This window comes from Pipistrellus hanaki (assembly GCF_964339955.1).
Source record: "Pipistrellus hanaki genome assembly, chromosome: 3".
In the NCBI taxonomy this organism is placed as follows: Eukaryota; Metazoa; Chordata; class Mammalia; order Chiroptera; family Vespertilionidae; genus Pipistrellus; species Pipistrellus hanaki.
The window spans coordinates 36364507-36392143 of NC_140505.1; the positions used below are offsets into that span (position 1 = coordinate 36364507).

At 42.3% G+C, this 27637-nt stretch overlaps 1 protein-coding gene across 5 annotated transcripts in view; it reads left to right on the forward strand.

Annotated features, from left to right (window-relative positions):
- The first annotated feature begins 4944 nt into the window (after positions 1-4944).
- Positions 4945-27637, forward strand: part of DOCK9 (dedicator of cytokinesis 9) — a 248544-nt gene continuing 225851 nt past the window's right edge. For 4 of the 5 annotated variants that reach the window (XM_084880234.1, XM_084880236.1, XM_084880241.1 and 1 more), the window contains exon 1: positions 4945-5414. In XM_084880234.1, the coding sequence (XP_084736360.1) occupies positions 5286-5414 (129 nt within the window). In that variant the 5' untranslated portion in view covers positions 4945-5285. The remainder of the gene's footprint in view (positions 5415-27637) is intronic. The other variant, XM_084880246.1, reaches the window with a different exon arrangement.

The window sequence follows — 27637 nt, forward strand, 5'->3', positions numbered from 1 at the left end:
AGCTTGCTTTCTAAAATGAATTAACCAAAGTTCTTAGAAAAGCAATATTATAAAACACGTAGAAAATGAAATACAGTGTAATGGTTGCTCAAAAAAAATTAAACATAAAATTACCATATGACCCAGCAACTCCACTTCTGAGTATATACCCAAAACAATTAAAAGCAGAAACCCAAACAAACATTTGCACACCCATGTTTATAACAACAACGTTATTCACAATAGCCAAAAGGGGAAACCCAAGTGACAGATGAATTGATAAAAAGAATGTGGTATGTGTACACAATGGAATATTGTTCAGCTTTAAAAGGAGGAAATTCCAAGAAATGCTAAGTGAAATAAGCTATACACAAAAAGAATTATATTGTATGATTTCATTTACATGAGGTACCTAGGGTAGTCAAATTCATAGAGATAGGAAATAGAACGGTGGTTGCCAGAAACGAGGAAAGTGGGAATCACTGTTTAATAGGTAGAGAATTTCAGTTTGAGATGATGAAATGATGAAAAAAGTTCTGGAGATGTATGTTAAAATTGGTTGTACAACAATACGAATGTACTTAATGCCACTGAAATGTACACTTAAAAATGGTTAAAATAGTAAACCTTACATTACATGGATTTTACCACAATAAAAACCCCAAGTCTATTTACCATTAGCTTGTAATGGACTTTAGGATTTTATTATTATAAATTTTTATCTCTAGTAATGCCTTATATACAACAAAGTTCATCTTTTTTATAGGTTTAACTTTCATAGGAAAAATGAGGTATAAAATTAACAGATGCTTATTTTAAAAATGCAATTAATGTAAGGATAAAATAAAGAATGAAAGCCTCCTCTGCACTTCCTTGGATGCTACAATCCACAGGCCTGACTAATCTTTATAGGTTACTTTTTATTTATGCTAAAAACAGATGTGATCTTTCAAGATATGCCTGGAAAAGATATTTACTAATTATGTTTCATTAAGACACATATAAATCTTGTAGCAACCCTAACAGGAAAACAATGGCATAGGTGGCTATTTAAACATACGTAATATTTGAATTACAAATATTTGAGCATAGTGCAGCCGTTTATATGCAAATTTTCAAAACAGGCTATCTCATCTCCACTTCCTACTAGTTTCATCCTCAACTAAAGGAAAACTTCCTCGTTATAGTTTTGGGAAAACCAAGACTGGATTACTTCTCAAGCTAAAGTGGAGGGTGTATCTTAGAACACACCTTACACACCATTCATTCCTATTTTACTTAGTGCCTGTGCCTGGAGCTGCTGCTCCTTTTGTAAAGGTGTGACTGCCTCTCTCCAGGAATAAGAACTCCCTCAATACTAGTTGGGGATTTTAAAAAAATAGTCTTTGGTAAGTGTATTGGTTTCCAAAGGTTGCTGTAATCAAGTACCACAAACTGGGTGACTTAGAACAACAGAATTTATTCTCTTACAGTTCAGAATCAAGTGTCAGCACAAGCCATACTTTCTGCAAAGGCTCAAGGGGAGAATCTTTTGATTCAGCTTCTGGTGTTTGCCAGCAATCCTTGGTGTTCCTTGACTTGTAGATGCATCACCATACCAATCTCTGCCCTTGTTATCCCATGGCCTTCTCCCTGTGTGTCTATGTCTGTGTCTCTTCTCATAAGGACATCAGTTATATTGGTCCAGTATAAACTCATTTTAACGTGGCATCTAAAAAGACCTATCTATAATAACAAAAACATAATATGCTAATTAGACTGGACGAAGTCAGGGCTGCGAGGGAAGCCCGGGTCCAGAGTGCCAGAGGGAAGCCAGTGACTGCAGCTGGGGAAAGGAAGGCCTACTCTTGCACAAATTTTGTGCATCAGGCCTCTAGTTTTCAAATAAGATCCTATTCACAGGTACCAAGATTAGGACTTCAATATGTATTTTGAGGGGATATAATTCAACCTATAACAGTAGGACCAAGTTTCTGTTGAAACTTAAACATGAGAAATGTTCTATTTGTTAACAGCACACTTTTACCAGGAGGGATGGTCTCAACTCCAGGTTGCTGGAAAAATCAGTCTTTCTGGGCTTAGTTTACATTTCCATGTCTCCTTCTTTGACTGTAAGAGCTTGAATTTGGTTAGACAACTGCCAGTGACTCCTGCCAGCACTTTAAATGCCATCCCCTGCTTTCTAAATGGAAATCTGCCAATTCTAGAATATAATAAAATTTAGAGCTCGTAGAGATGAGGATGAAATTAGAAGGTTGGAGCTGATCAATGATTCTCTCTCATCATTGATGTTTCTCTCTCTTCCTCCCTCTCCCTTCCTCTCTGAAATAAACTAAAAAAAGAAAAAGAAGGTTGGGGAGCTCTTCACTTTCCACTTACTTGTGTACTTTTCTTAACAAAACAAAACAAAACAAAGCAAAGCAAAACAAAACAAAGGGAAAGGCCCTGATCAGGTAAGTGTGATCAGGATCCATCAAAGCTATGGTTCTGATCCCGGTCAGAACACATATAAGAAACAACCAATGAATGCATGAATAAGTGAAAAAACAAATCAGTGTTTCTATATCTCTAAAATCAGTAAATAAAAAAATTAAAAACAAATTAAACCATAATAGCTAAAATTTAAAAACAAAAAAGAAAACCCACAACCTTGTTGTTTTTAATATATATATATGTTCTATGGAAGTAGATACTGATTAGTGACCTGAATTAACATAGTGGATAAAGGTTTGTGCTGTTTGGGACTTCTTCAGAAGTCAGAAACTCAAAAGGAAATCTTAACTTAGAATTCTCAGACTAGCCTCTGGCAGTTCTGGTAAGAAGTGAGCTAACGTACATTAGTGTAGCTCAGAGGTGTAAAGTTGGGTTGTGGATGGTCATATAAAACAGCATAGGGGCCCCATGAAAGGCAGGGTGGGGCTGGCCTGTACTTCCCTATACTATTGGGGTCACCCAGTCTACTCTTGGAACAGAGAGGCCTGGGAACCAGGGGTTTGGGGGGAGGGAGTGGGGGGACCGTTGGGCCTGAGGGCTATATAAGGTCCACAAAATCATTTGGTCTGGCCCTGCCAAGGCATAAGGGATGATTTAATTTAATGATTGATCAGATATAGCAGGCTTTTTCTTGAAATATTAATATTTAAATAGATTGCAAAAAAATAATAATTAAAAAACAACCCCCCCCCTCCAAAAAAAAATATAGCAGGCTAATTTGTAAGTTGACAATTTTGTATGGCTTGTGAATGATGTTATGAATATCCAAATGGCCCTTGGCAGAAAAATGGTTCCCCACTCCTGCTCTAGGCCATTCCCTGCTTTCGTAGAGGAAATAGGTTACTGTGTGATAGTTTTTATTATCCACACTTTGTTTTGTTTATCTGCCAGGTTCACTCAGTGCCACACCCTGCGTTCCAATCCACTAGGAAAAACAATCTAATCCAGCAAGCATTTATTGAGTGCTGATTGCATGCCCTGACTTCCAGTCTTATTATGTGCCAGACCTGCCCATTAAGTCCTGAATGGCGTTGTTTTTGTTTTAAGCATTGGATTGGTAGTTTTCTCCCCCACTTTAAGATTCCTCTTTAGGCCAGCGTTTGATTTTCTGACCGGGTGGGACGCAGTGGGGCCTCCTTCCCGGCAGGAACAGTGGCTCCGAGGCCCCCGGACACTTGGCCTGGAGAAGCTGCCAGGATTCCCCTGAACGCCGGGAGCGACCGGCCGCCGCGCTCGCCCCGTAAACCGATCTGGCAGGTAAAGAGCTGTCCATCAGCAAGGTGTGGGCGTGGCCTTCGCAGACTGGCCAATCATCAGAGCCACTCTTAAAGGGGTTCCCCGCCCCGGGATCCGCCCAACCCCAAACCCAAACCCAATCCACTGAGCATGCGCTTAGGGCCCTGCGCAAATTCTCCCTCCTCCGCGGCGGGGTCAGGGTTAGCCTGCTGAGAGTATCCTCGAAAAGAGAGGGGGAAAGGAGGCGAGGCGGTGGGTGCCTTTTAGGATGGAAAAGTGGCAAAGGCCACTTGAAGAAGTTCCCCAGAGTGTGAGCTGTCGCTAGCAGCCGCCAGCTCTTGGGTCACGTTGGGATCGCAGACCCTTCCTTGCGCGTCAGTGTTTCCAGGGCCCCGCGCTTTGCAGCCTGGCCAGGCCGCGGAGGGGAGGCAGACAGGCGTAGGGTATCCTTTAAGCCTCTTGCAGATTATTGTCCTTCGTGCATAGAGGACATGTGAGAGCTTCAGAAGTTCTGATCCCGTCCAAGGTGACGCAGCAGGTCGCCCTCACCGGCGGAGGTCTGCGTGGCTGGGTAGCCATGGTCCCGGCCTTCGGCGTCCTCATCCCGGGATGCTCCTCAGGCTCCCAGGCTTCCCACAGTTGGCTCCTCGCCTCGGGGGTGAAATGGTGGATTTGAGGCCAAGGAGCGCCACCAGGGGTGGCTGCGGTGCTCCGTCCGGCTCCCCACCACCACGGCTTTGGACGGCCCAGTGATCCCTTGGTGCTGCAAAAAGGCCACTTTCCTGCAACTTCCGAGCCCCCAAGCCCTAGGCCCACAGGGGGGCGTGGTGCCCCCCACCCCCCGGACCCTGAGGGTGACTGGAGTCCCCAGGATGCTGGGGATGAGAGAGGGGAGTGGGGGTGGGCTCCACGGGCAGGGATCCCAGAGTCCCAGGGTGCAGGCGCCAGCTCCCGAGTCTTCGCCCTCTTCCAGCGCGTGCGGCCCTTGCCTGGGGCAGTCGGGCGTGAGGCTTGGGGGAGCATCGGACCCGAAAGGAGGCGCTCTTCCCCCCCCCCCCCCCCCCCCGAGATGAGGTCCCCACCTGTCTCGCCAGGGGCCCCGCAGGGCTCGCTCCCTGAGTCCGGCAGCCTCGCTCCCCCCGCGCCCTGCCTTGCGGGCTGCACTGCCCCGCGGGGCCCGCCCGACCCGACCGAGGCGCCGGCCCCTCCTCCGCGCGCCCCGCCCCGCGCCGCGCCGGACACCCCGCCCCGAGGAGGCGGCCCGGCGAGCGGCCGCGGAGGGAGGCCGGTGGCATGGGGGAGCCGCAGCCGCCGCGGCCACAGGCACGGTCACCCCTCGCCAGCTCGGGCGCCGCTGCGGACGCGGGGGGCTGCGGACGCCGCCGAGGGGGGCGCCTCGGAGCGTGACGGGGCTCGGAGGGCGCGGCCAGGGCTGCGCCCCGGGACGCGCGGCGGCGGCGGGGGAGGCGGCAGCGGCGCTGGGAGCCTCGGGCGGACGGGCGGGCGGGGCGCCCCGGGCGCACCTGGCGGCGGCGCGGCCCGGCCGGACCCCGGGAGGCGGCGCGGCGGCGGCGAGGATGTCGCAGCAGTCGCTGCTCCCCGCCTCGGCGGAGACTCGGAAGTTCACCCGGGCGCTGAGCAAGCCGGGCACGGCGGCCGAGCTGCGGCAGAGCGTGTCGGAGGTGGTGCGCGGCTCGGTGGTGCTGGTGAGTGCGGGGCGAGGGCACCGGGGGTCCGGGGAGGGGGGCGGGCGGCGATCCCCTCCACGCTCCTCTTGGTTGGTCCGGCCCAGGTGGAGGAGCCGACCCTGCTGGGTCTGAGAGATGAAGATGTGAGATGTGGTGGGAAAGGGGGGCGGGGGCGTTGGACAGGGGAGAAGGGACAGTAACTGGAGTTACTGGAGGGGCGGTAACTTCCAGACCCGACCCTGTGTCCGGGGGTCCCCTCCCACTGCTGTCCCTTCTCTGGGGGTGAGATCGCCACTCCCCTCTCCACAGCCTCCCCCCTTCTCCAGTTTACCTCCTCTGCCACCTGGGAAATCACTCTCTTCCCGCAGCCCCCAAGCCCTCCCACAGCCCACTTTCTCCTTGGCACCTGCAGCCTGGAGGGACGCAAGGCCGTGGAGATGGGGGCTTTCTTTCCCAGTGCGCAACCCAGGGTTGGAGATGGCCCTGCGGACCCTTTGGATGGGCCGAACTCCAGTAGGGAAAGGGGTGCTTCATCCTTTCCTCCATCCCCTTCTTCTAGCCGGGATCCTGATGTTTGGCCTCTTCTTAGGAAGGGTTAGGGCGCGTGATGGGAACCCTTGGTAATTTCAGTTTCGTGTAAATGACTACGAAGTTTGGGGATTGGAAGCAAGGGAAGCAAGCAGCTCCGAGAGATTTTAATCTGGTTGTAGCAGAAGGTCTTTAGCGAACAGGCCTGTGGATGTGAGGGGGATGAAGTTTTAGATCAACTTCCACAGGCAGGGCTGGTCCTGCTGTATCTGGAAACGCAGTGTGCCTGATCACTTGCAGGGTTCCGGAGAGGAGCGACGACGTTTGAGCAGCAATGTGCTCTCCGGGGCAGCTGGGAACTTTTAGTAGCACCTTGCCTTGTCACTTTTGTTGGTTTTCTTAAAAGGGGCTTGTTTGTGGGCGGGCCACTTGTTTGTGTTGGAACAATGCAAAAAGATGGGCCTTGGAAGTGATTCTCTGGACTTGGTGGCACCGTGTGTGTGTGTGTGTGTGTGTGTGTGTGTGTGTGTGTGTGTGGGAGGGGGGGTATTGTCAGGATGGAGTGCCAGGTTCCTGAACACAGGGGCTGAGGCATCTTTTTGATGGCAGATAGATCACTTTCCTGGGCAGACACAGGATGGCATGGATGAAGTTTGTGGAGATTGGAGATGAAGTTCCGCTGATATCCAAATTCAGCATGCTTGGTTTGATTTTTCTCTCAATTGCCAGTGCTGCCAACTCACTCCAGATTCTGCAAACTCCAATTTGTTCCATAATAAACAGGTTTTTTTTTTTTTTTTAATGTTTTACTGAAGTTGATCTGCTGATGGTAAGGAGCAGAGCAGGAGTTGGCAAAAGACCATAACCTGGCATCTCATCCATAATCCGAACTAATTTATGTTGCTCTGGCTTTTAAGTAGGATGTCTGCGTCTTCTCAACGTCAGCCACATGCATTTGTTAAGGATAAAGCCCACAAACATCTGTGGCACCTTTTCTGTTTTCACACGAGACTTAGTTTTTTAAACTGGGGCTACTGTCCTCATCAGGGACCTGAGGCAAGAGAAGAGTAAATAAAACATGACTGTGCCGTAATTTTCAAAGTGCTGGAGGCCAGGATTGAAGAGGCGTGTTAGTTTAATAAGCCATTAGGCTGAGCACAGAAGTGCCAACAGAGATACAACACTGCTAATTATTGATGTCCGACAGTCCTTGAATATCTGATCTTGCTTTTGAAGGATGGCCTACTGATAGTGACTTAGTTGCTCATACCTGTGTGTGGCATACTTCTACTATGTTACTTTATGACACTTTTAATAATATATGTTTTCCCTGGATACCCTCAGGCATGAACAGCCAGAAGCTTGGCTGTTGTCTCAATCCCTAGGGTTGTTTATCTGTGATCACTGGTCTGATGAAACAAATGTAAAAATGCAGAAAAGTTGGTGGGCCTATTCTGGTGAGTGCAAGACTCCCCCTGAAAGGGAATTTGCAGCAACCTGGATGGAATTGGAGAACATCATGCTGAGTGAAATAAGCCAGTCAATGAAAAGAAAAATACCACATGTTCTCACTCATTTATGGATAATATAGAACATTATAAACTGATGAACAAAAAGATAGATACAGAGACAATAAAGCAACAAACAGACTGTCAAATTACAGCGGGGAGGGTAGGGAGATCTGGGGGAAATAAGAGATCAACCGAAGGACTGTATGCATGTATATAAGCATAACCAATGGACGCAAAACTCTGGGGAGGGAGGGTATGTACGGGAGAGGGGGGAGGGCACTGGTAAGATATGTACACATATAATACCTTAATAATAATGATAATAATAATAATAATAATAATAATAATAATAAAGACTCCCCCTGAAAGGGAAATGCATTGCAATGGTTCTGCTTTGCAGAAGGAGGAATTTAGGGTAGCTTAACGATACTAAAAATTACCTTAAACCTCACTTCCCTTCCCCCACTGCCAGGTACTCTGCCTCCCTCTTGCTACTCCCCAGTGTCTGCCAGGAAGCCACAGCTGTTGCATCTGCCGCACAGGTTCTGGCTCAGCTATGCTCGGATCTAAGACAGTAACTCTGATCCATGCAGGAAGCAGGACACAGCCGAGCCAGGCTTTGGAATCCTGTGGTCCATTGATCTATACTTGGATGGAAATATTACTCTGCTCTGTCTTGTGTCAGCGCTAATACAATGCCTCCAGCATAATAATCACTCATTAAATATTCTTAACTAGCTGACTAATAAAGCAGTTTTGCAGATGGACTAAGAGGGAAAACGAACAGGATATTGATTTAACTAGCTCTTCCCATGCTTCTAGTATTGATGAGTGGCTGGTAGTGAGTTCAGAAACAACAAAATCAAATAGCTCAGTGGGTTATAAGGGCTGCCTTTTAACAAACAGACTTTAAAATGTAAAAGTGAGATGTGCTCATAAAATTTTCATTGCCTCATTGCTTATTTTTTTATATGTTTAGGTTGTGAACCTTTAAAAATGGTTTTACATGAACTTATTTGAAAATAAAAAGTGGTAAGAATAGTATAATGAACCCTCATGTTCCGTCACCCAGATTCAATAATTACCAAGATTTGCCAGCTGGGTCATTGGTTGAGCATAGACCTATGAACCAGGAGGCCATGATTCGATTCCTGGTTAGGACACATACTCGGGTTGTGGGCTCAATCTGCAGTAGGGGGTGGGCAGAAGCTGGTGATCAATGATTCTCAACATTGATGCTTCTCTCTCTCTCCCTTCCTCTCTGAAATCAATAAAAATGTATTTAAAAAAAAAGATTTGGCAGACTTGTTTCAACTGTTGTCTTTCTTTCTTTCTTTCTTTCTTTCTTTCTTTCTTTCTTTCTTTCTTTCTTTCAACATGGTTTGCAGGCCTTTTCAAATGTGGTTTATTCTTTTGTGAGCCTTAGAATGATTTATAATGGAGTGAACCTTCGGTGGGGTTAAGAGTCCTGGGTTTTAATCCTGGAGGTTGGGTAATTCAGAGCATGGCCTCTGGAGACACAGCTCCTGGGTTGTAATCCCAGCTCTACCTGTTAGCAGCTATGCCATGTTAGGCATATAACTTAACCTTGTGCTCAGTTTTCTCATCTTTAGAGTGGAGATAGTATTGTACTTAAATTATAGGGCTATTGGGAGATTAAATATTGGAAGGACAATATAGGTGAAGCTCTTAGTGTGTGTATAGAAAAGCTAGAAATAATTCCCACAGCAGAGTTGAGCTGTGATTGCTTTTGGACTTAAAGACATTTTACCTTGGGTCTCTCACTGTATTAAAGATAGCATGTATTCTTCCAGTTATTTAAGTCACCTTGTGCTGTTGCTTCACTTCTCTGAGCCTCAGGGCTCCTCTTCTATTAAGCAGGGCTTTGCAGGATTGTTTCTAGAGTTCCTTTCCCCACTAACAGGCTGCTTCTATAAGAGTGGAAGATGTGCGGAAACTGGTTTGGCTCAGTGGTAGAGCATTAGCCTGCAGACTGAAAGGTCCCAGGTTCGATGATTCTGGTCAAGGGCATGTACCTTGGTTGCGGGCACATCCCCGGTAGGGGGTGTGCAGGAGGCAGCTGGTCGATGTTTCTCTCTCATCGATGTTTCTAGCTCTCCTTCTCCCTTCCTCTTTGTAAAAAATAAATAGAATATATATATATATATATATATATATATATATATCCCTTCCTCTTTGTAAAAAATAAATAGTATATATATATATATATATATATATATATATATATATATATATATATATATATATTTTAAGAGTGGAAGATGTACTACTAGTAACATTCCAGTAATAATTTACTGCAGGAAGGGTAACTTAGGATTTTGGGTAATGAAAGAAGAATCTTAACAATCCAGGATTTAAAATTGGACCTAAAGACATTTTACCTTGGGTCTCTCACTGTATTAAAGATAGCATCAGAGTGGCCTAGATCTAACAGTATACTTCTCCAAGCCTAAAAATATCCTTTCTCTGAAAGGTTTAAGTATTGTGACACAGCTCTTCTCGTTGGTTTGCCGACTGTATGCACTTGGGTATTGATGCCCAAGTCATCTGGGAGCCGGCTTCCTTACCGATCTTATCTCAGTATGTTCAGTTTCAGACTCTCCTTCCATGGCAAGCCCCTGCCGGGATCCAACCATGTGGAATGGAATGAAACAAAACGAAATGAAACCAAGTCAGGTCATTACTAAGTTTTCCTTTGTGTTACCGGAGGGGATGGACGGAAGGTGTGGAATGGTCATCTCTCAGAGTATGTGCTGGGGCCTTCCTCACCCTCCCAGCTCAGTCAGCTCAAGATTCCAGTATTATCTGAGGTAATGTGAGACCCTGGTGGTGTTCTTTGAAATGCTCTGGTAACATAAAACCTCATTTTGGCTGTAGTTTTAAATCAGATATGTTAGTAAATCAGCAGCTGGACTGGCCTGAGCTTCACCTCAGTGTCTTTCTCCACCCTCTGGTGGAGTCCTGACAAACAGAAATATCCGAAAATAGAGGAAGCAGGGTGGAGGCCCATCTCCAACTAGATAATCAACAACAGGTTCTATTTCTTTGGTTTCTAGGCTTTTTGAATACTAGGAGATGGGAGGGCCTTGGATTTGAAAAGGGAAGGAAGGGATTGTGAAATCTCTATCCACATTTATTGAGTGCCTGCTTTGTGCTAGGATTCTTTGCTGGGTGCTAAAGATATGCTGCTTTGTTAGAGCAGGCCCTTGCCCTGTAGGGTGTATGATCTAAACAGGTGGAAAGGTCAGTCATCTATAAAAAGATGGATAATAGCACAAAGGAGCAAATTTAAAGGGTCAAGTGTTTGCTTCCGAAAATTGAGGGAGATGAAATGACTGAACTGGTGTATAGGGAAAGGACTGTACCTGGAAGATACAGACCTAAGAAGGACCCCCCTTACCCTCCCCTCCTCGAAAAGCATGAGGGACTGAGATAATGCTTAGAATGTCCATGTAGGCAAAAGGCAAGGAAAGCAGCTTGGGCAAAGAGGGGCAAGTTTTAGGAAAGAGGGAGAGAAGTTTTGAGAAATAACAGTTGCCAATTTTGGGAGCAATTTCTATGATAAGCTGAGAACACATCATAAAGTATTTCTTTCTTATTCTTGTGAAATCTATTTTAGGAAAGAGGTTCAAACCACCGTATGAACATATGCTTCTTAGAGTGATCTTCCCCTAAGTGTAATCTTGGGGTATATGTGATAGTTTTGTATCATGCAGGCCCAAGGACAGGATAGGGGTCTGTGGTGTGGAAGAGAAAACCCAGAAATACCTCTGTGTGTAAGCATTTAGGGGGTGTCATGGGAGGGGTCAAATATAGTGGGTGGACCATTCAGTAAATGATGTTGCACAACAATAGTGTTGGAGCTCCATCCTTAAATCACCTACTGAAATAAATTATAACTAAAGGTAACAATTACATATAAAACAAATAACAGGAACAGCATAAATCACGGGTGCATAATCATGTAAGGGTGAAGAAGGATTTTTAAAGTATGAAATGAAGGGGGAAAAGACCAGTTTGTCCTGGGCCTTGGGAGGTGCCACTGATGAGCGAAGACCTCTGATCGAGTTACTTCAACTAAGCCTTAGTTTGTTCATTTGAGAATTGGGATTGTTAGGTATTATCTTAGAGAGTTAAAAAAAAAAAAAAAGATTAAATAAAGTAATGCATGTGAAGAGCTTATTAGTAAGTGCTCAACAAATGTAAGCTTGTATTATGCTAATAAAGGAAAACGGATCTTGACTAAATATATCTGGAGCCAGCATTAATTGAGTACTTGCTATGTCACAGAATATGTGTCAAGGCTTTATACATGGGAAGGTAAGTCACCCTAAGGTCACACAGCTGTAAGTGGAGGGGCTGGGTCTTGAACCTGGGCACTGTGGCTTCACACTGTGTGCTCTTAATCTCTGTGCCTACTGCCTTCGCATGTAAACAAACCTCTGTTCTGTATGTCACAAGAACCATAAATGTAAAAGTTAAACAATAGGCTTAGAAACAGTATTTGTACTCTGTTTATTATATCTATATCTCAGTCGTAGTATTAAGTTTCTAAAATTATATAGAGTTCTTGAAAATTAATTAAAAAAAACATAATCCAGTAGAAAGATGGGAAAGGGCATTAATAAGGCAGTTCCTTGAAGAAAGGAATACAATTAGCCAATAAAGAGCTAGAAAGAAGTCCAGTCTTGCTAATAATTAAAGAAACATTAATTAAAATAAAGTGCCATTTAGCCTGGTAATTTGAAAATTTGCAAAGATAGAAAAGGTATTTGCAAGCATGGTAAACTGGGCACACTTATTTGCAAGGCTACACCATTCCACAACTCCAGGGTACCCATTCGCATAGTTTTTTTTTTTTTTTAATGTGACTCCTATCTCCTATATATTATAAGATGGTGAATGATATAACCTTTTTGCAGTGGACCTATATGTATCAAGAACTTGGAGTAGCTCCTATTCTTTGGCCCAGAACTTATATTTATGGGGATGTCTCTTAAGGACTAGCGTGAAATGTCACCGTGCTGACTCTTTTGGGCAGAAATGTAAAATGCTGACTAACTGCAAAAAAAATTGTGGAATGTGGGCCATTTGTGATACCATTAAATTTTGTTTTAGAAGAATAATGACTTAAGAAAATTCTTTCCTTACCGTAATGGAAGACCAGGACTTGGACCTGGCTGCCTGGGTTCTATGAACTCTTTGTTACTAACCACTGTATGGTCTTCAGTTGCAACCCTGCATCCTGGCTCCTGTCCTTCGTGTAAGTTGGCTACCAGTCCTCCTGTAATTTGTCTTCAGAATGTCTGCAGCACTTGATACTGGCCAGTACTCCTCCATCCCCTTCTGTGGTCTTCCTTCCTCTTTTGTTTTCTTTACTCTGTCCCCCTGCTGCACTTACCACCCAAGAGCTTTTCTAAAGGGTCTTTACCCATAGTTCATAGAATTTAATCTCCTCCCTTCACTCTGAACACCTTTATTGCAATTTCTATTGGGTCGGCAACTAAGTAATTGCGGGTTTCACACATATATGGCTTCAGTTGAATTTTTAGGTTTGCAGACGTAGTACAAATGTAAAACACATTTTGTATTTGATAGTTGGCTATTCAGCTGTTAATCAATAAAAAAAGTTTTTTGATCTGTTTTGTAGTTTTCGTTTGGCGTTCGTTAAAAAATGGAAAATCAAAAGGAACATTTTCGTCATATTTTGCTTTTTTATTTCCGCAAGGGAAAAACGCATCGCAAGCTCATAAAAAGTTATGTGCTGTTTATGGTGACGAAGCCTTAAAAGAACGGCAGTGTCAAAATTGGTTTGCCAAATTTCGTTCTGGTGATTTTTCACTCAAAGATGAAAGACGCTCTGGTCGTCCAGTTGAAGTTGATGACGCCCTAATCAAAGCAATAATCAATTCGGACTGTCACAGTACAACACGTGAGATTGCAGAGAAGCTTCATGTATCACATACATGCATTGAAAATCACTTAAAACAACTTGGCTATGTTCAAAAACTCGATACATGGGTTCCTCACGAACTGAAAGAATCACAGTTAACGCAACGCATTAGCAGCTGCGATTTGCTAAAGAAACGTAATGAAAATGATCCATTTTTAAAACGACTGATAACTGGCGATGAAAAATGGGTTGTTTACAACAATATCAAGCGGAAAAGATCGTGGAGCAGGCCAGGTGAAACAACTCAAACAACATCAAAAGCTGATATTCATCAAAAGAAGGTTTTGTTATCAGTTTGGTGGGATTACAAAGGAATTGTCTACTTTGAACTCTTACCACCCAACTGAACGATCAATTCTGATGTCTACATTGAACAACTAATGAAATTAAACAATGCAGTTGAAGAAAAGTGGCCCGAATTGACAAATAGAAAAGGTGTTGTATTCCATCATGACAATGCAAGGCCACACACATCTTTGGTCACTCGGCAAAAATTAATGGAGCTTTGTTGGGATGTTTTGCCACATCCACCATATAGTCCTGACCTTGCACCATCTGATTACTTTTTGTTTCGATCTTTACAAAACTCCTTGAATGGTAAAAATTTCAATAATGATGATGATGTCAAATCGTACCTGATTCAGTTTTTTGCTAATAAAAAACAGAAGTTTTTTGAACGTGGGATTATGATGCTGCCTGAAAGATGGCAAAAGGTCATTGATCAAAATGGGCCATACATTAAAGAATAAAGTTATTTAGTTCCATGAAAAAATTGTCTTTGATTTTCTTTAAAAAATCCGCAATTACTTAGCTGCCGACCCAATAGATCTTTATCTCAGTTCTGATTTTTCTCCCAGCTCAAATCTGGTTTTCTGCTAACCTGCCTGATGTGTAGTTAGTTGGCTGTCCTACCAGTTTGTTACCTTCAGCATCTATGAAGCACAAGTTGTCACTTTTTATTCGCAAACCAGCCACCTTTTTGCATTCTTGCATCATTTTCATGGCCACCAACTTTGAATATCGAATTCCTCCTTTATCTCTTCTGTTCATCTCCTCTTGCCTCCCTCATTCCATCATCACTACATCCATTATGTTCCATTCCTGCATCAGTCAGTATGGATTGATGACTTCCTAATCTCAGTGGCTCATAACAGAAAACTTTTATTGCCCCCATCCTCCTGCCCACTCCTGGGTTGATGTCCTGGATCCTGGGTTGATGAAAGAACCATCATCTTGAATATATTGCCTCCCTGTTGAGGGAAAGAGTGCGGGGACTCCCCCATAAGCTCTTAGTTTCCACTTCTGTTTATGTGCCATTGGCTAAAGCAAGTCTCATGGCCATACTTTAGCCAAAGGGAGGGAAGTACAGTCCCATCTGAATGCCTGGAAGGAGAGAGAACTCTCTGGTGAGTAGCCCTCATGGCTGCTGCCACCTGTAAGTCTCTCCCCTCTGTCTTCTGCCCTCATTTTGGTCATTGTAGTAGTAGAGCAGTGTTTCCCACACTTTTGACATATGTGTACCCCTTCTATAATTTTCGTAACGCTGAGTACCCCTCGTACTCATGAGCACGTAGAATTAGGCGCAGCTAAGCACGGTGCAGTGCATATCCCCACCAAACTCTGGTGCAACACGTACCCCCACCAAACTTTTCCCGTACCCCTGGGGGTATGCGTACCACACTTTGGGAAACACTGTAGTAGAGGATAGGGTTGCCCATCTGGTCTCTGCTGCCATTCTTACTCTGTCCTTAAGGCTTCAGTTCTGAATCCTTAAATACACTGGTGTTTCCCACTGCCCTTGGAGTAGAAGCATCTTCCCTTGGACAGTAAGGTGTTCGCCTTATTGGGCACCACCCTGTCATTGCTCACTGGCCCAGCTTTAACATGCTCTGGAGTTGAGGCTCTCTCATACCCCAGTCTCAGGCTTTTGGCAGAAGCTCTTACCTCTGCCTGGGGTAATCATCACCTCTTTACCAGCCCCATCATCTGGCAGGCCATTCCTCTTGGTCTTTGGAACTGTACTAACATGGTCTTGCCTATCCACTCAAACCAAAACATATCCTGCCTGCTTTTTTTTATTTGTAGCACTTAGCACATTTACATATTTCTTTGTATGTGCATGTGTCAGAGTGTATTTCCCCCATTGGAATGTTTGTTCACCACGATTTCTTTAGTGTCTGGCTCAATAAGTATTTTGTGGATGAATGAATGCATTCTGAAGACTCTACCTTACGTGTTTCCATTTTTCATCCTTTTGTGATTCCGCAATGTCCCTAATTTCTCTCCTCCACACCGTTTCTATTTACTTCATTCAGTCCCATCTCTCTCTGCCAGATTAATTTTCCTAACGCACAGGTTCCATTATGTCATTAATTTTTCATTGCCACCTGATAAATTGGTGGTATTCTCCCATGTAACACTTTGGCACTGGCTTTGTGTTTGCAATAGTTTAGAAAAGGCTGGTCAGGTTGTCAATATATCTGCAGCATCTTTGCATAATTTTTGAAAACAGCCACACATTTTGACTCAGAGTAACGTTAATTTCCTTTATTTGTTTTCACAGCTCTCTGGAGCTCCAGTATGTAAAAGAATACTGATCTATCTCTTCTGTTAGGTATTTAGTAACTCATTAATTTGGGAGGGGGAGGAAACTACAAGTAAAACAAATATACAAATAATAGAAACAATTGGAGCTGCTTTTTATTCATTTAAACCGTAAGTTTGCAAACCATCAAGGAGCACTTACTTGGATAGTGAAGTTGTTTTTATTTCTTTTACATTTTTGTCACTTTTTCTCTCATGGAATTCTTGGGTCCTTATCAGTGAATTGGTAGCAAGGCCCTTATCTGATCAGAATTCTGTTATGCCAAATGGTTTGTTTGAATCTCCCTGCCACTCTTTTCTTTGAAGTTGGCAGGGATAATCCAATTAAGATAGTGCTTGAGTGTGTCTACTTGGGAGGCTGGCTGGGTCAGTATATGTGTTTAGAGACATACCCACTTATTTATTATAGATTGACATTTATTGAATGTTAATCTGAAAGCAGATGTCTGAATTACTGAGGGTCTCCCTTGACCAGCTGAAGTTTATTCTCAAGCTTTTATGTATTTAGAGATTCACATACTGTACTCTGTTTTCAGAAAATACATCGCCTTCACAGAAAATACATTTTCTGTCATCTGGTTATAGTAATGTTTTAAGGAAGGACGTTTACCATGCCAAGTTAAAAAAATTATTAACAGTATATACAGAATGATTCATGTTTAAAAAAAAAGTATAAGCAGTATTTTGTTCATGAAAAAGTTTTGTGATTTTACAGATGCTATAGTAAACTATTCTTTTTTGTTGCAAGAGTACATTAAATATCAGATATTTAGTTCCTGAATTCTAAAACATAGAAAGTATGGTGCTATAACCAAGTTTCTGTTAATAAGGGTTATGTTCTTGCTAGGAATGACAATAGGATAGAGTTGATAAGAACTTGCTCTCAGGAGGTTCTAAACTTTGCTCTTCTGAGAAAGCTCTTCACCCTGAAGATGAAAATTGTAATAGCACTTATCCCATAGATCTTGGTGATGATTACATGAGCAGATGCATATAAAGCACTTAGACAAGGGCCTGACACACAGTAAATACCCAAGAAGTGCCAGCTTTTGTTATTTATGAATACCTTTCAACCTTTATAAGTTCTGCTTCGAGAGAATTTTATGACATGGAACAATTATAATGTTGGGTGAAAAAGACACCTAGTATTTGGAAATATGTGTAATCACAATTGTGTAATAAATAACGTGCTAAGAAAAATGTTGGAAGGGAATACATGAAAGGATAGGCATATAATTTCTCCTTACATAGTCTAATACTTTCTAACTAGAGGCGTGGTGCAGGAATTCATGCATTCGTGGAATCTGGCCAGCTCGCCCAGATCCGGGCCATCTGGCCAAGGGGAGGGGATTGGCCGGCCAGCCCTGCTCCCTGATCAAACTTCTGGTCGAACTCCCAGTTGAACTCCCGGTCAAGGGGACAATTTGCATATTAGCATTTTATCGATATTATATAGGATTGTTTTACTTTTATTTATTTATTTATTTTTTAAAATATATTTTTAAAATTGGTTTTTCACAGAGAGGAAGAGAGAGGGATAGTTAGAAACATCGATCAGCTGCCTCTTGCACAACCCCCACTGGAAATGTGCCTGCAACCAAGGTACATGCCCCTGACTGGAATCGAACCTGGGACCCTTCAGTCCGCAGGCCAACACTCTATCCACTGAGCCAAACCAGTTAGGGCAGATTGTTTTACTTTTAACAGAAGAGAATGGATAATAACTATCAAGAAAAAAGAAAACTTGACATAGAAGGGAAATTTTGTCATATAAGACATTTATGTTAGTACTTTTTGAAAATTACACTTGTACATCTTAGGTGTGTTTCTTAATGTCAAATGTGTTTCTGTGTGGGACACACACACACACACACACACACACACACACACACACCTTGATTGCAAAAGTACTGTCGGCTAGTTAGGAGCCTTGCTCATTAAATGCTCATAGAGAAAGGAAGACCATGTGAAATAATGAAACTTTGCATTTGACAGTTTTATAAAAATTCTTTTGCTTTAGCCAAAACTGGTTTGGCTCAGTGGATAGAGTGTCAGTCTGCGGACTGAAGGGTCCCAGGTTCGATTCCGGTCAAGGGCATGTACCTTGGTTGTAGGCACATCCCTGGTGGGGGGTGTGCAGGAGGCAGCTGGTTGATGCTTCTCTCTCATTGATGTTTCTAGCTCTCTATTCCTCTCCCTTCCTCTCTGTAAAAAAAAATCAACAAAATATATTAAAAAAATAAAAAAATCTTGCTTGAGCCTCTGGAAAATCTAGTCAAACATGGATAGTTTCTTTTTTCTTTTTTCTTTTCTTTTTTTTTTTCTTCTGGTTTTCAACTCACTTAAGATCACCTGGCTAATAGTTATCATTTCCTTCTCATTCGGATGGCTGGGATTGTCTGAAAGATAATTTAAAAATTGAATTTCTTGGAAATTCAAGCACTTTTCTGGAAAGTACCATGAATTCTCTGGGTTGATAGAAGTTTGTGACATGGAAATGAAATCATGCTTTTTAGAGGTGAAAGTTATCTTTAGAGGCCATTTGGTTCAGTTTTTTAATTTTGCAGATGAGGAAGTAAAGTCTTCAATTTGTCTGTGGTCATACAGCTAGTTAGTATTACAGACAAGAACAAAATCTAGTTTACTGACTCCTGGTCCAATGTATTTTCCACTGACCACAGGAAATAATTGAATTGACTGTGTTTACACTTGCACTTTTCATCAAGTATTTTTACAGACCATGGTAATCAGATAATATCAGATTATGAAACATCTATTTGCACCATGAATCTCCTCCCTGCTTGTATATTTCATTAGGCCTAGGCCAGTTTGTAGGTGAAATTGACACATTTCCCCACAAGCCAAAAAGGAATTCTGTAGTTCTATTTAAGGGGGATTAGATGGGAAGAGAGAAAGAAATAAAAAGGAGAATTATAGGATTAATCTAAAAAAAGATCTCAATAAAAACTTATTGAAGAAGGAAGAATTAATTTAGTAGTCAAATAAGTTATTTAAGGGATGGGAAAATCATGATTTTATGTATACTTTGGTTAAAATAATTATGTGGCTTGAGAGAAAACCTTCCCAGGCCTATTAACCTAAAATTCTTTAAGGTAGAATAAACTGTTAATCTATTTGATTTTACCTTGCAAGCTGCATTGCCTTGGCTAAAGTAAATATTCTGCTATAAATGGCAATTTTGTTCAAATTGTATTATTACAGAGAGAGTTGCATTTCTAAGATTGTTTAGAGAATTTATTTAAGCTGTCATTTTAACATATTGCTGTTTTCTTAAGTAGAAAGCAGAGTTCCTATGGTGATAGCAGAGGTGCCATAATATTTATAGTATATTAGATTCATTTGTAAACTGTTATACTAGCTAGAACTTACAGGATATTTAATCTGTTAGGTGAACTTTTTTTCTTCCCAGGCCTTTTAATATGTTCATTTATTCATTTTTATTTTCTTTATTATTTTAAGAAAACCTTCTAAGAGAATGCTGTTATATGAATTTTTTTCTTTCTTTCAACTGAAGACTGTGTGTGCTCAACTGACTCTTTTGAAGGTAATTTTGTGAAAAACCCAATGAATATATCAAATTTTAAAAGGAACTTAAACCTCTTAAAACTGGGAGAGCAAAGGTTCCTGGCATCGTGCTAGTTTTTCTTGAAATAGCTAATATATTGGGCAGACTTGAGTAAACACACTGGTGTTGAGGTGTTCATAATGTGTAAGAGGTAGTCTGGGAGAGGAGCGATGACTAATCGTAGATGATGGTTTCTTGAATTGAGGACAGTCACATTTATAAGTCAGATATCATGGTTTCAGGTTTCAAAGCTGGGGAGGAGGAGGTTGAAGATTATGGGCTCTGGAGACCTCACTGGAGGGGTGGTGGGGATAGGCTCCTTTGGTGTTGATTTTATGGGGACTTCTATTTGAGGAAGGAGGTTTCAGAACAGCTTTTAGAACTTGAGGTAATCACAGATGTCTTTTCCCATGGTCTCAGTAAATTGTCATACAGAAGGCTGACTTCCATCTTCACAATGTGGAGTCATGGTGTTTGGCTATCCTCTACCCTGAGAAATAAGCCCCAAATTAGCCCTACCCCACAAACTACTACCATATTCCAGTGAGCAGTACATTTCCTGTTAAGAGAACTGGGTTCTGCATGTGATGCCTACTCGGTTGTGGTGTTGGCCTGGTGCCTGGGTTGTGTCACCTGTCCAGTGGGGGAGGCCCTGACCAGCCCAGAGTGGATTTAAGCTACTTCTTTCTGACCAAATCCTTTGGTTTGTAGCTGGGCCTGGTACTGCCCTGGAGCTCTTTTCCATCAGCAGTGACCTCTGAGAGGGGAGGGTAGGGACCAGATGCAGCCTAGTCTTCTCTGCTCTAGCTTCCCTGTGATCTTCTACATTATCAGGCTAGGGTCTGGTGCTTGGGAGCCTTCTAAGGACTCAGTGTTCTCTTGTTTATCTTTAGGCAGGATCTTAGCAGGTTTTGAGACAGTTTTGAATTCTTATCAGTGACATCTCTACTAACAAAAGGGTAATATTCTAATTAGACTGACCATCTTCTGGACATCCTTCTGGCCAAAGCCATGGTGGTGAGGGCCGAGGTAGAGGCAGTTAGGGGCAACCAGGCGAGCAGGGGAGGGCAGTTAGGGGCTACCAGGCGAGCAGGGGAGGGCAGTTAGGGGAGACCAGGCAGGCAGGGGAGGGCAGTTAGGGGCAACCAGGTTGGCAGGCAGAGTGGTTAGCGGCAATCAGACAGGCAGGCAGGTGAGTGGTTAGGAGCCAGTTAAATTGGGCCTAAACCGGCAGTTGGACATCCCCCGAGGGGTCCTGGTTTGGAGAGGGTACAGGCTGGGCTAAGGGGGACCCCCCATTTCCCCCCTCCCGCCGGTGCATGAATTTCATATACCAGGCCTCTAGTTACCAATAAAAATGCAGTATTATTGAAATGTTTTAAAGCTTCCATGTTTCAGTATTTACTAGCTTCCCAGTTGTCATTGGTCATTCATTTACTCTAATATCTAAGGACAAACATTTGGTTAAGACTTAGACCTTGTCTTCAAGGAGCATGTAATCTAGAGGGAAAAAGGAGCATAAATGGGACCTAGGGAGCTCTTGGGTTGGTTTCCCTTTGAAAGTCCTCTACCACTTGGTTCTTTTTGCATCCTTGAAGGAAGAAGGAAGGTTGTGACCAGTGCAGATCAAATTCACAGGAGGGTGCTGAGACTAAAGTCAGCTTTCTGGGAAGTAGAAACATACCCGGACCTCCACATCTATTACTCTGCTTCCATGAGACCCAGGAAACCATATGCAGGTTCACTGTAGGAGTAATGATAGAATGTTTTTCTCATGAAGATATTGGATAGGGATAAAGGAAACTGATGCCAGTGATAAGAGTGCAATGAAGATAAAGAATAGTCTAGAAAGGTGGAGGGAAAGCTTTTTATTTTCATGGTAATGTGGCTAATAGCATTCTAAAGAGAACTAAAATTAAGATTTTTAACTATATGGATGTACTTTACTTTCAAGCTAGTTAGGGAAAAACTGGCCATTTAAAAGGTTTATTTCTCTTGGCATCTAGAATATGTACCCTAGTGCAGAGACCCTCCACTTTGCAGGGATTCAGATCTCAATTATGTCCTTAATTAACCCAAGAAGTAACATGAAATGTATGTTAAATAACATAGTATCATACTAGCATTTTAAACTTATATCAAATAATATGCGGTATATTATTGTAGTTCTTTATATACTATATTTGAGGGTACAAGAACTAGAAAACCTCTGATTTCTTCAGAACAGAAAATGAAACTGATTTTTGTGGGACTCCAACTTAAAAATAACCTGAATTGATTATAATAACTGTGTGAGAAAAGGAAATTACATTTTTTTTAATGTAAAATTATCAGTGACTTTAAGCTCCACGGAACACAGATTTGCATGGTTCTATAGCCTGGTTTTTTTAAAGTGAATGCAAAAGGTACTGAATACTTAGCATGGGGTTTTTTATAAGCAAGGTGGCATCCTGCTGATTGCAGGGAGGCTAATGACAGCATAATCAAGGTACTGGTCATTGCTTCTAGAAAAGCATTGCTTTTCAATTGCCAAGAAACATCTTTATTCATAAATGCTAAAACTGGTTCTCATGTAAAAGTTCATGTATTTGATTGAGGCTTGATTTTTGTTTAGCTTTATCTCTTTTTATTTATTGATTTGAGAGTGAGAGACAGTCTACGGCCATACCACCCTGAACGTGCCCGATCTCGTCTGATCTTGGAAGCTAAGCAGGGTCGGGCCTGGTTAGTACTTGGATGGGAGAGTGAGAGACAGATACATCGATTTGTTATTTATGCATTCATTGGTTGATTCTTGTATGTGACCATCCACTTATTTATGCATTCATTGGTTGATTCTTATATGTAACCTGATAGGATATCAAACTCACAACTTTGGTGTTTCAGGATGATGCTCTAACCAACTGAACTACCCTGTTTTCAGTTATATATATATATATATATATATATATATATATATATATATATATATATATATTTATATATATTTTTTTTAACTTCCTGCCATTAAACACATGTGTGGGGCATATTAATAGTCCCGTAGGAAAAGAAACAAGCAAGTATTTGATTGACAAATAAATATGCAAGCACATGAATTTTATACATGTGAGAACATCTATATTATACATCTGTACATTTGTAATATATATTGAGAAATAAGCTTTATACACATTTACATAGAAGACAGTGTCATTGGAGAGTTATAAGTAAAGTGTTAAAGGGAACTATGGAGAGAGAGTGCTTTCTGTCCAGGGAATCAGAAACAGTTTAAGGAAGGAGATGGCATTTTGAGTTGAAAGCAGACTTGTTATCGGTTTTTGAGCTGCAAGGCGCCTAACTCAGAGCTTTGCTGTGGGAATATGGTGACTGTGACTGTGTTGTTGGAGTCTAGTGACTGGGGCATTGATGGGTGCAGAGAGCTGGGTGTTTAGATATTGTTTAGAAAACCCTTGCCATAGTCTAGGCAGCAGTTAATAAGGAGGTCATGAAGTAAAGAAGTTATGCATAAGAAGTATTTTGGGATAACGTGGATGGGTACTTGAACCTGATTAAATTAGATTATTTATTTGATAAAGATTTATCAATAACTGTTTGTCCTCCCACACCCTGGTGAGGTTGGTGTTTCCTGGCTAGGTGAGATTGAAAAGCTGGAGGTATTAAATATAGCCTTAGGTTTCAGGCCTGCAAGACCTGGAAGGTGGTGATAAAGAAATCTGAGAACACCCATCCTGGTTACCAGGCCTTGAGGGGAGTGTAAATTTATCTGGTCTCCAGCTTTCAGATAAACCATTGCAGACAGATTAGAATCTCATCTCCTATTATAAACCACCACCAGAGAAAGATTAGCAGTGAGTTGCTAGGGACCTTCATTTTTTTAGAGAGTGTTTTGGGTAGAGCAGGCAGCTTTAAAAACTATCTAGTCCTCTTTAAGATAACCTTGAAGCCCCGATCAGCTGCTTTCTCCACCACTGTCTGCAAGGCTGCCACTCTGACTTCATATCGATTTTCTAGGATGAATTTTCCTCTCTCTCCTTTTTAAGGGAAAAATTAAAGAAGCCTTTAAATAGTAGGTTCATAAACAATTATTTAGAGATAAGAGAGTTAGGTAATTAATTTTGTTACATTTCTATAGTGTACTTGTTTTAGGTAAGAGAAAATAAATGTGACTGCTTTGTACAATAGGAGCCCCAGTTCATTTTTGGATGTGAGCTTCTTTAACATTGTCAAGTACAAGCTAAGCCATAACATGGATTGATAAATTACAGATAGAAAAGTGCGTCCCTAAAACCACAGATCACTCTTCTTTGAAATTCTGTGTTTTTTTGATACTGACATGCTGTTATTATTGTCAGATTATGAATCAGTATGGTGACAATGGTAATAATGATAATGACTTTTTCATGTCTTTCTCTTTCACGTTTTCCCATTCAGCTGCCTACTCTAGTCATCCCTCAGAAGAATGAGAACCTGATGCTGCCCTCCTCCCATCTTCCAGAGAGTTTAGCTACTACCTTTATTCCAATGACTCATCCCCATGTCTTTATTTCCAGCCTTGACTAAGACATTTGTGAGGGTCAGGAGAAAGCCATTTGGTGAAGGAATATGATGAGTAAAAAGGGAGGAGGATAAGTGAGAATTGCCCCCAATGGGAGAAGATCTACAGGTCTTAGTGGAAGCCTTCAGAGTAGAGAAGCACAGCAGGAAGTGAAGATGTGAAGGTGTTGAATCTCCAGTTCTTGCCGTATGGTAGTGCTACACAACGTAAAATCCATGTACAGGAGTTTGTGAACTGTTTATAACTGACCTATGATGACATACGTACAGAAATTGAGAATAAGGGTTTAGAAATCTTTAACAATTTGAGAGAAAGATTAAATTTGCTGAATCTAATAAAAATTTGGGACTTACATTTTATGTCTTTATTTATTATTAGTTGTTGTTGTTCTTATTTTGTATTTTATATAAGTATTGCTCCTCAGTAGATTGTGGGAAGAAGTGGACCTTTACCACAAGTAGTTTGAAAAGGCCTGTTATAGCCAAAACCGGTTTGGCTCAATAGATAGAGTGTCGGTCTGTGGACTTAGGGATCCCTGGTTCCATTCCGGTCAAGGGCATGTGCATTGGTTGCAGGCACATCCCCGGTGCGGGGTGGGCAGGAGGCAGCTGATGAATGTTTCTCTCTCATCAATGTTTGTAGCTCTCTATCTCTCTCCCTTGCTTTCTGTAAAAAAATCAATAAAATATATTAAAAAAAAGAAAAAGAAAAAAAAGAAAAAAAGAAAAGGCCTGTTATAGGGTTGAGGAGATGGTAACTTTTCTGAAGTGGTTGATTTGGGGAGCTGGAACTAAGGGAAAGGAGGCCCTAGTGAGATGGCGTCTGGTGACTTGAGGGAGTTGTGGGTGCAGGACAGTTTGGACACGTGGTGCCCACACTGAGGTGAGGCCCAGCCTCAGCATTTGGTAGGAATGTATATATAGTAGTTCCCTTTACCAGTGGGTGATATCCCAAGACTTCCAGTGGATGCCTGAAACCATGGATGGTACATACTGAACCTTATATACTGTTGTTTCTTAGACATACATACCTTTTTACTTAAAGGAAGCACTTTATGTCTTCTCTTTGGCATATCCAAATTTCCAGCAGTACTACACTTGGGGGCTATCTATATATATATATAAAAGACGAAACAACCATCCAACTGTCCAACCAGTAGCTATGACACACAATGACCACCAGGGGCAGACGTTCAATGCAGGAGCTGCCGAGCTGCGGTGACTTGGCAGCTACAGTTCTCGGGTGATGCACCGGAACCAGAGAGGAGGGATCCTGATTCTGGGGTGCATCACCTAAGAACCACCCTCTCGCAATCTGGGACCCCTCTGGGGATGTCAGAGTGCCAGTTTCGACCCGATCCCCGCAGGCCAGGCCAAGGCACCCCACTGGTGCACGAGTACGTGCACCAGGCCTCTAGTCATTAAATGAAGTAAGGGTTACTTGAACACAGCATGGCAATGCCACGATAGGAGACTGATAAACTGGATGGTTGCTCAGTGACAAATGAGTGTATACACACAGCGTGGAGACACTAGCAGGAGGAGGAGTCACATCCCAGGCAGGTGGAGTGGGACAATGCAATATTTCATCACTCTACTCATTATGGTGCACAATTTAAAACTTATGAATTGCTTACCTCTGGAATTTTCCCATTTACTATTTCTGGACCTCATTGGGTAACCAAAACTGCAGAAAGAAAGCTGAACTGTGGATAAGGGGAACGACTGAATTGCCCGGATGAAAAGACTTTTTAGGCTGGAAGGGGTTCCCTGTGGTCTGAGGAGGGGTTTCTGGATCATCTCTAGTAATGCTTGTGGGTTTTTTTTTAATCCTCACCTGAGGATATTTTCCCCATTGCTTTTCAGAGTGAATGGGAGGGAGAAAGAGAGAGAGAAACATCAATGTGAGAGAGATACATGGACTTGTCTCCCGTACATGTCCTGATTGGGGTTGGGGAGTGAGCCCACCACCAAGGTACATGCCTTAGATGGGGGATCAAACTTGTGACCCTTTGGTGCATGGGCTGATGCTCTAACCACTGAGCTCCACTGGCCAGGGGTCTAGGACTGTTGTTCTGGCTCACTAGACATGCGAGGGTATCACATCGTTGTGTGCCCCGAGCTTGCTTTCATCTTTGATTTGCTCCTGCGCTTTCCTACGTTGACTCTGCCTAGACATATCGCACAAGCCTTCATGGAGATTCTTTTCTTTTGTTTCTCAAACCCTTACAGTTCTTTCATCATGAAGAAAGTTTCCCTCTGTTGATAGTTTTCCTGGATCTCTTGGATTCTAATCCATGTACCTTTCCGTTTGCCCAAATTCTATCATCACTCCTCTGACAATGAACCATTTTTCTTTCTGTGAAAGGTGATGTCCTGAAGGATACTCAGCAAATATTATCACCAGCAGAGTAGATTCTGGACCTGGGACTGGCAACTTCATAATTCTATCTTTTTCTTCAAAACGACAGGATATTAAACCACTGAGCTGGCGCTATCCTTGGCTGTCTGCCAAAGGAATATTTGGAGAAAGAATGGATTGGCTTTTGTTTCTCTTGTTTTCTGTGTAGCCTTGGGGTGGGTTCTGAGGGGGATGTTTTCCCTTGCTGGACTAACCCATTTGGTATTGAGAAAGCAGGAAAGCAAGTTTTCCTGTTACGAGTAATGAACAAAAAGCAAGCAGCGGATGGCCATATCCTGTTGGAGAAGGCTTGGGGGAGTGAATGCAGACAAATGCACCTCATTTTTTTCTGTGTCTTTAAGGAATAGGAGGAGATGGAAAGGAAATCAATCACTTTGCAGGCCAAGTCTAAGTTTCCTATTATTTATGATGCTTAATAAGAAGGTTATAAGTTTATTCTTTGTGATTTAAAAACTTGTCAGATTCAAAGATGTATAGCATATGACAAATTAGAAAACCAAAACAGTTCTTTGTTTCCCATGAAGTCATTCTAAGTTTGCCTGGGATGGGGTAATGAACTGTAAAAGTAAATGTAAACTCGATCCAAGTTTTATTTATTTTTAAGTTTAAAAAAACCTCACTTAAAATGTCAAATTCTTGCTGAATTAGATTTATAAGATGGCTTGTCATATACTCTTAGGGGATCATTCCTTGGTACTTACAAAAGAGAGCTAACTTTTTCCTCTCTTATTACAAGAGCAATACATGTTTATTATAGGAAAGTTAGAAAACACATACAGGCAATTTAACAGATTGGGAATGGGCTGGAAAGACATGGAAATGGAAATGAGAGCCATGTGGTGAAGGAGAGAAAACTAGTATCTTCTGGGAACAGTGGGATGGGGACAGGGACAGGGAACATCTTCCTAGGACCCCCAGGGAGGTTGTCCTGCCTGCTTGCCGTACCTTCTGTGGTGACTTCACACCCTTTAAGGCTGGCTTCCCCAGTCTGTGATGGATCTAGATATGACCATTCCAAGGTTGTTTAGAACTAGAAAACCAAAGTCTAGTTAACTCACTGCA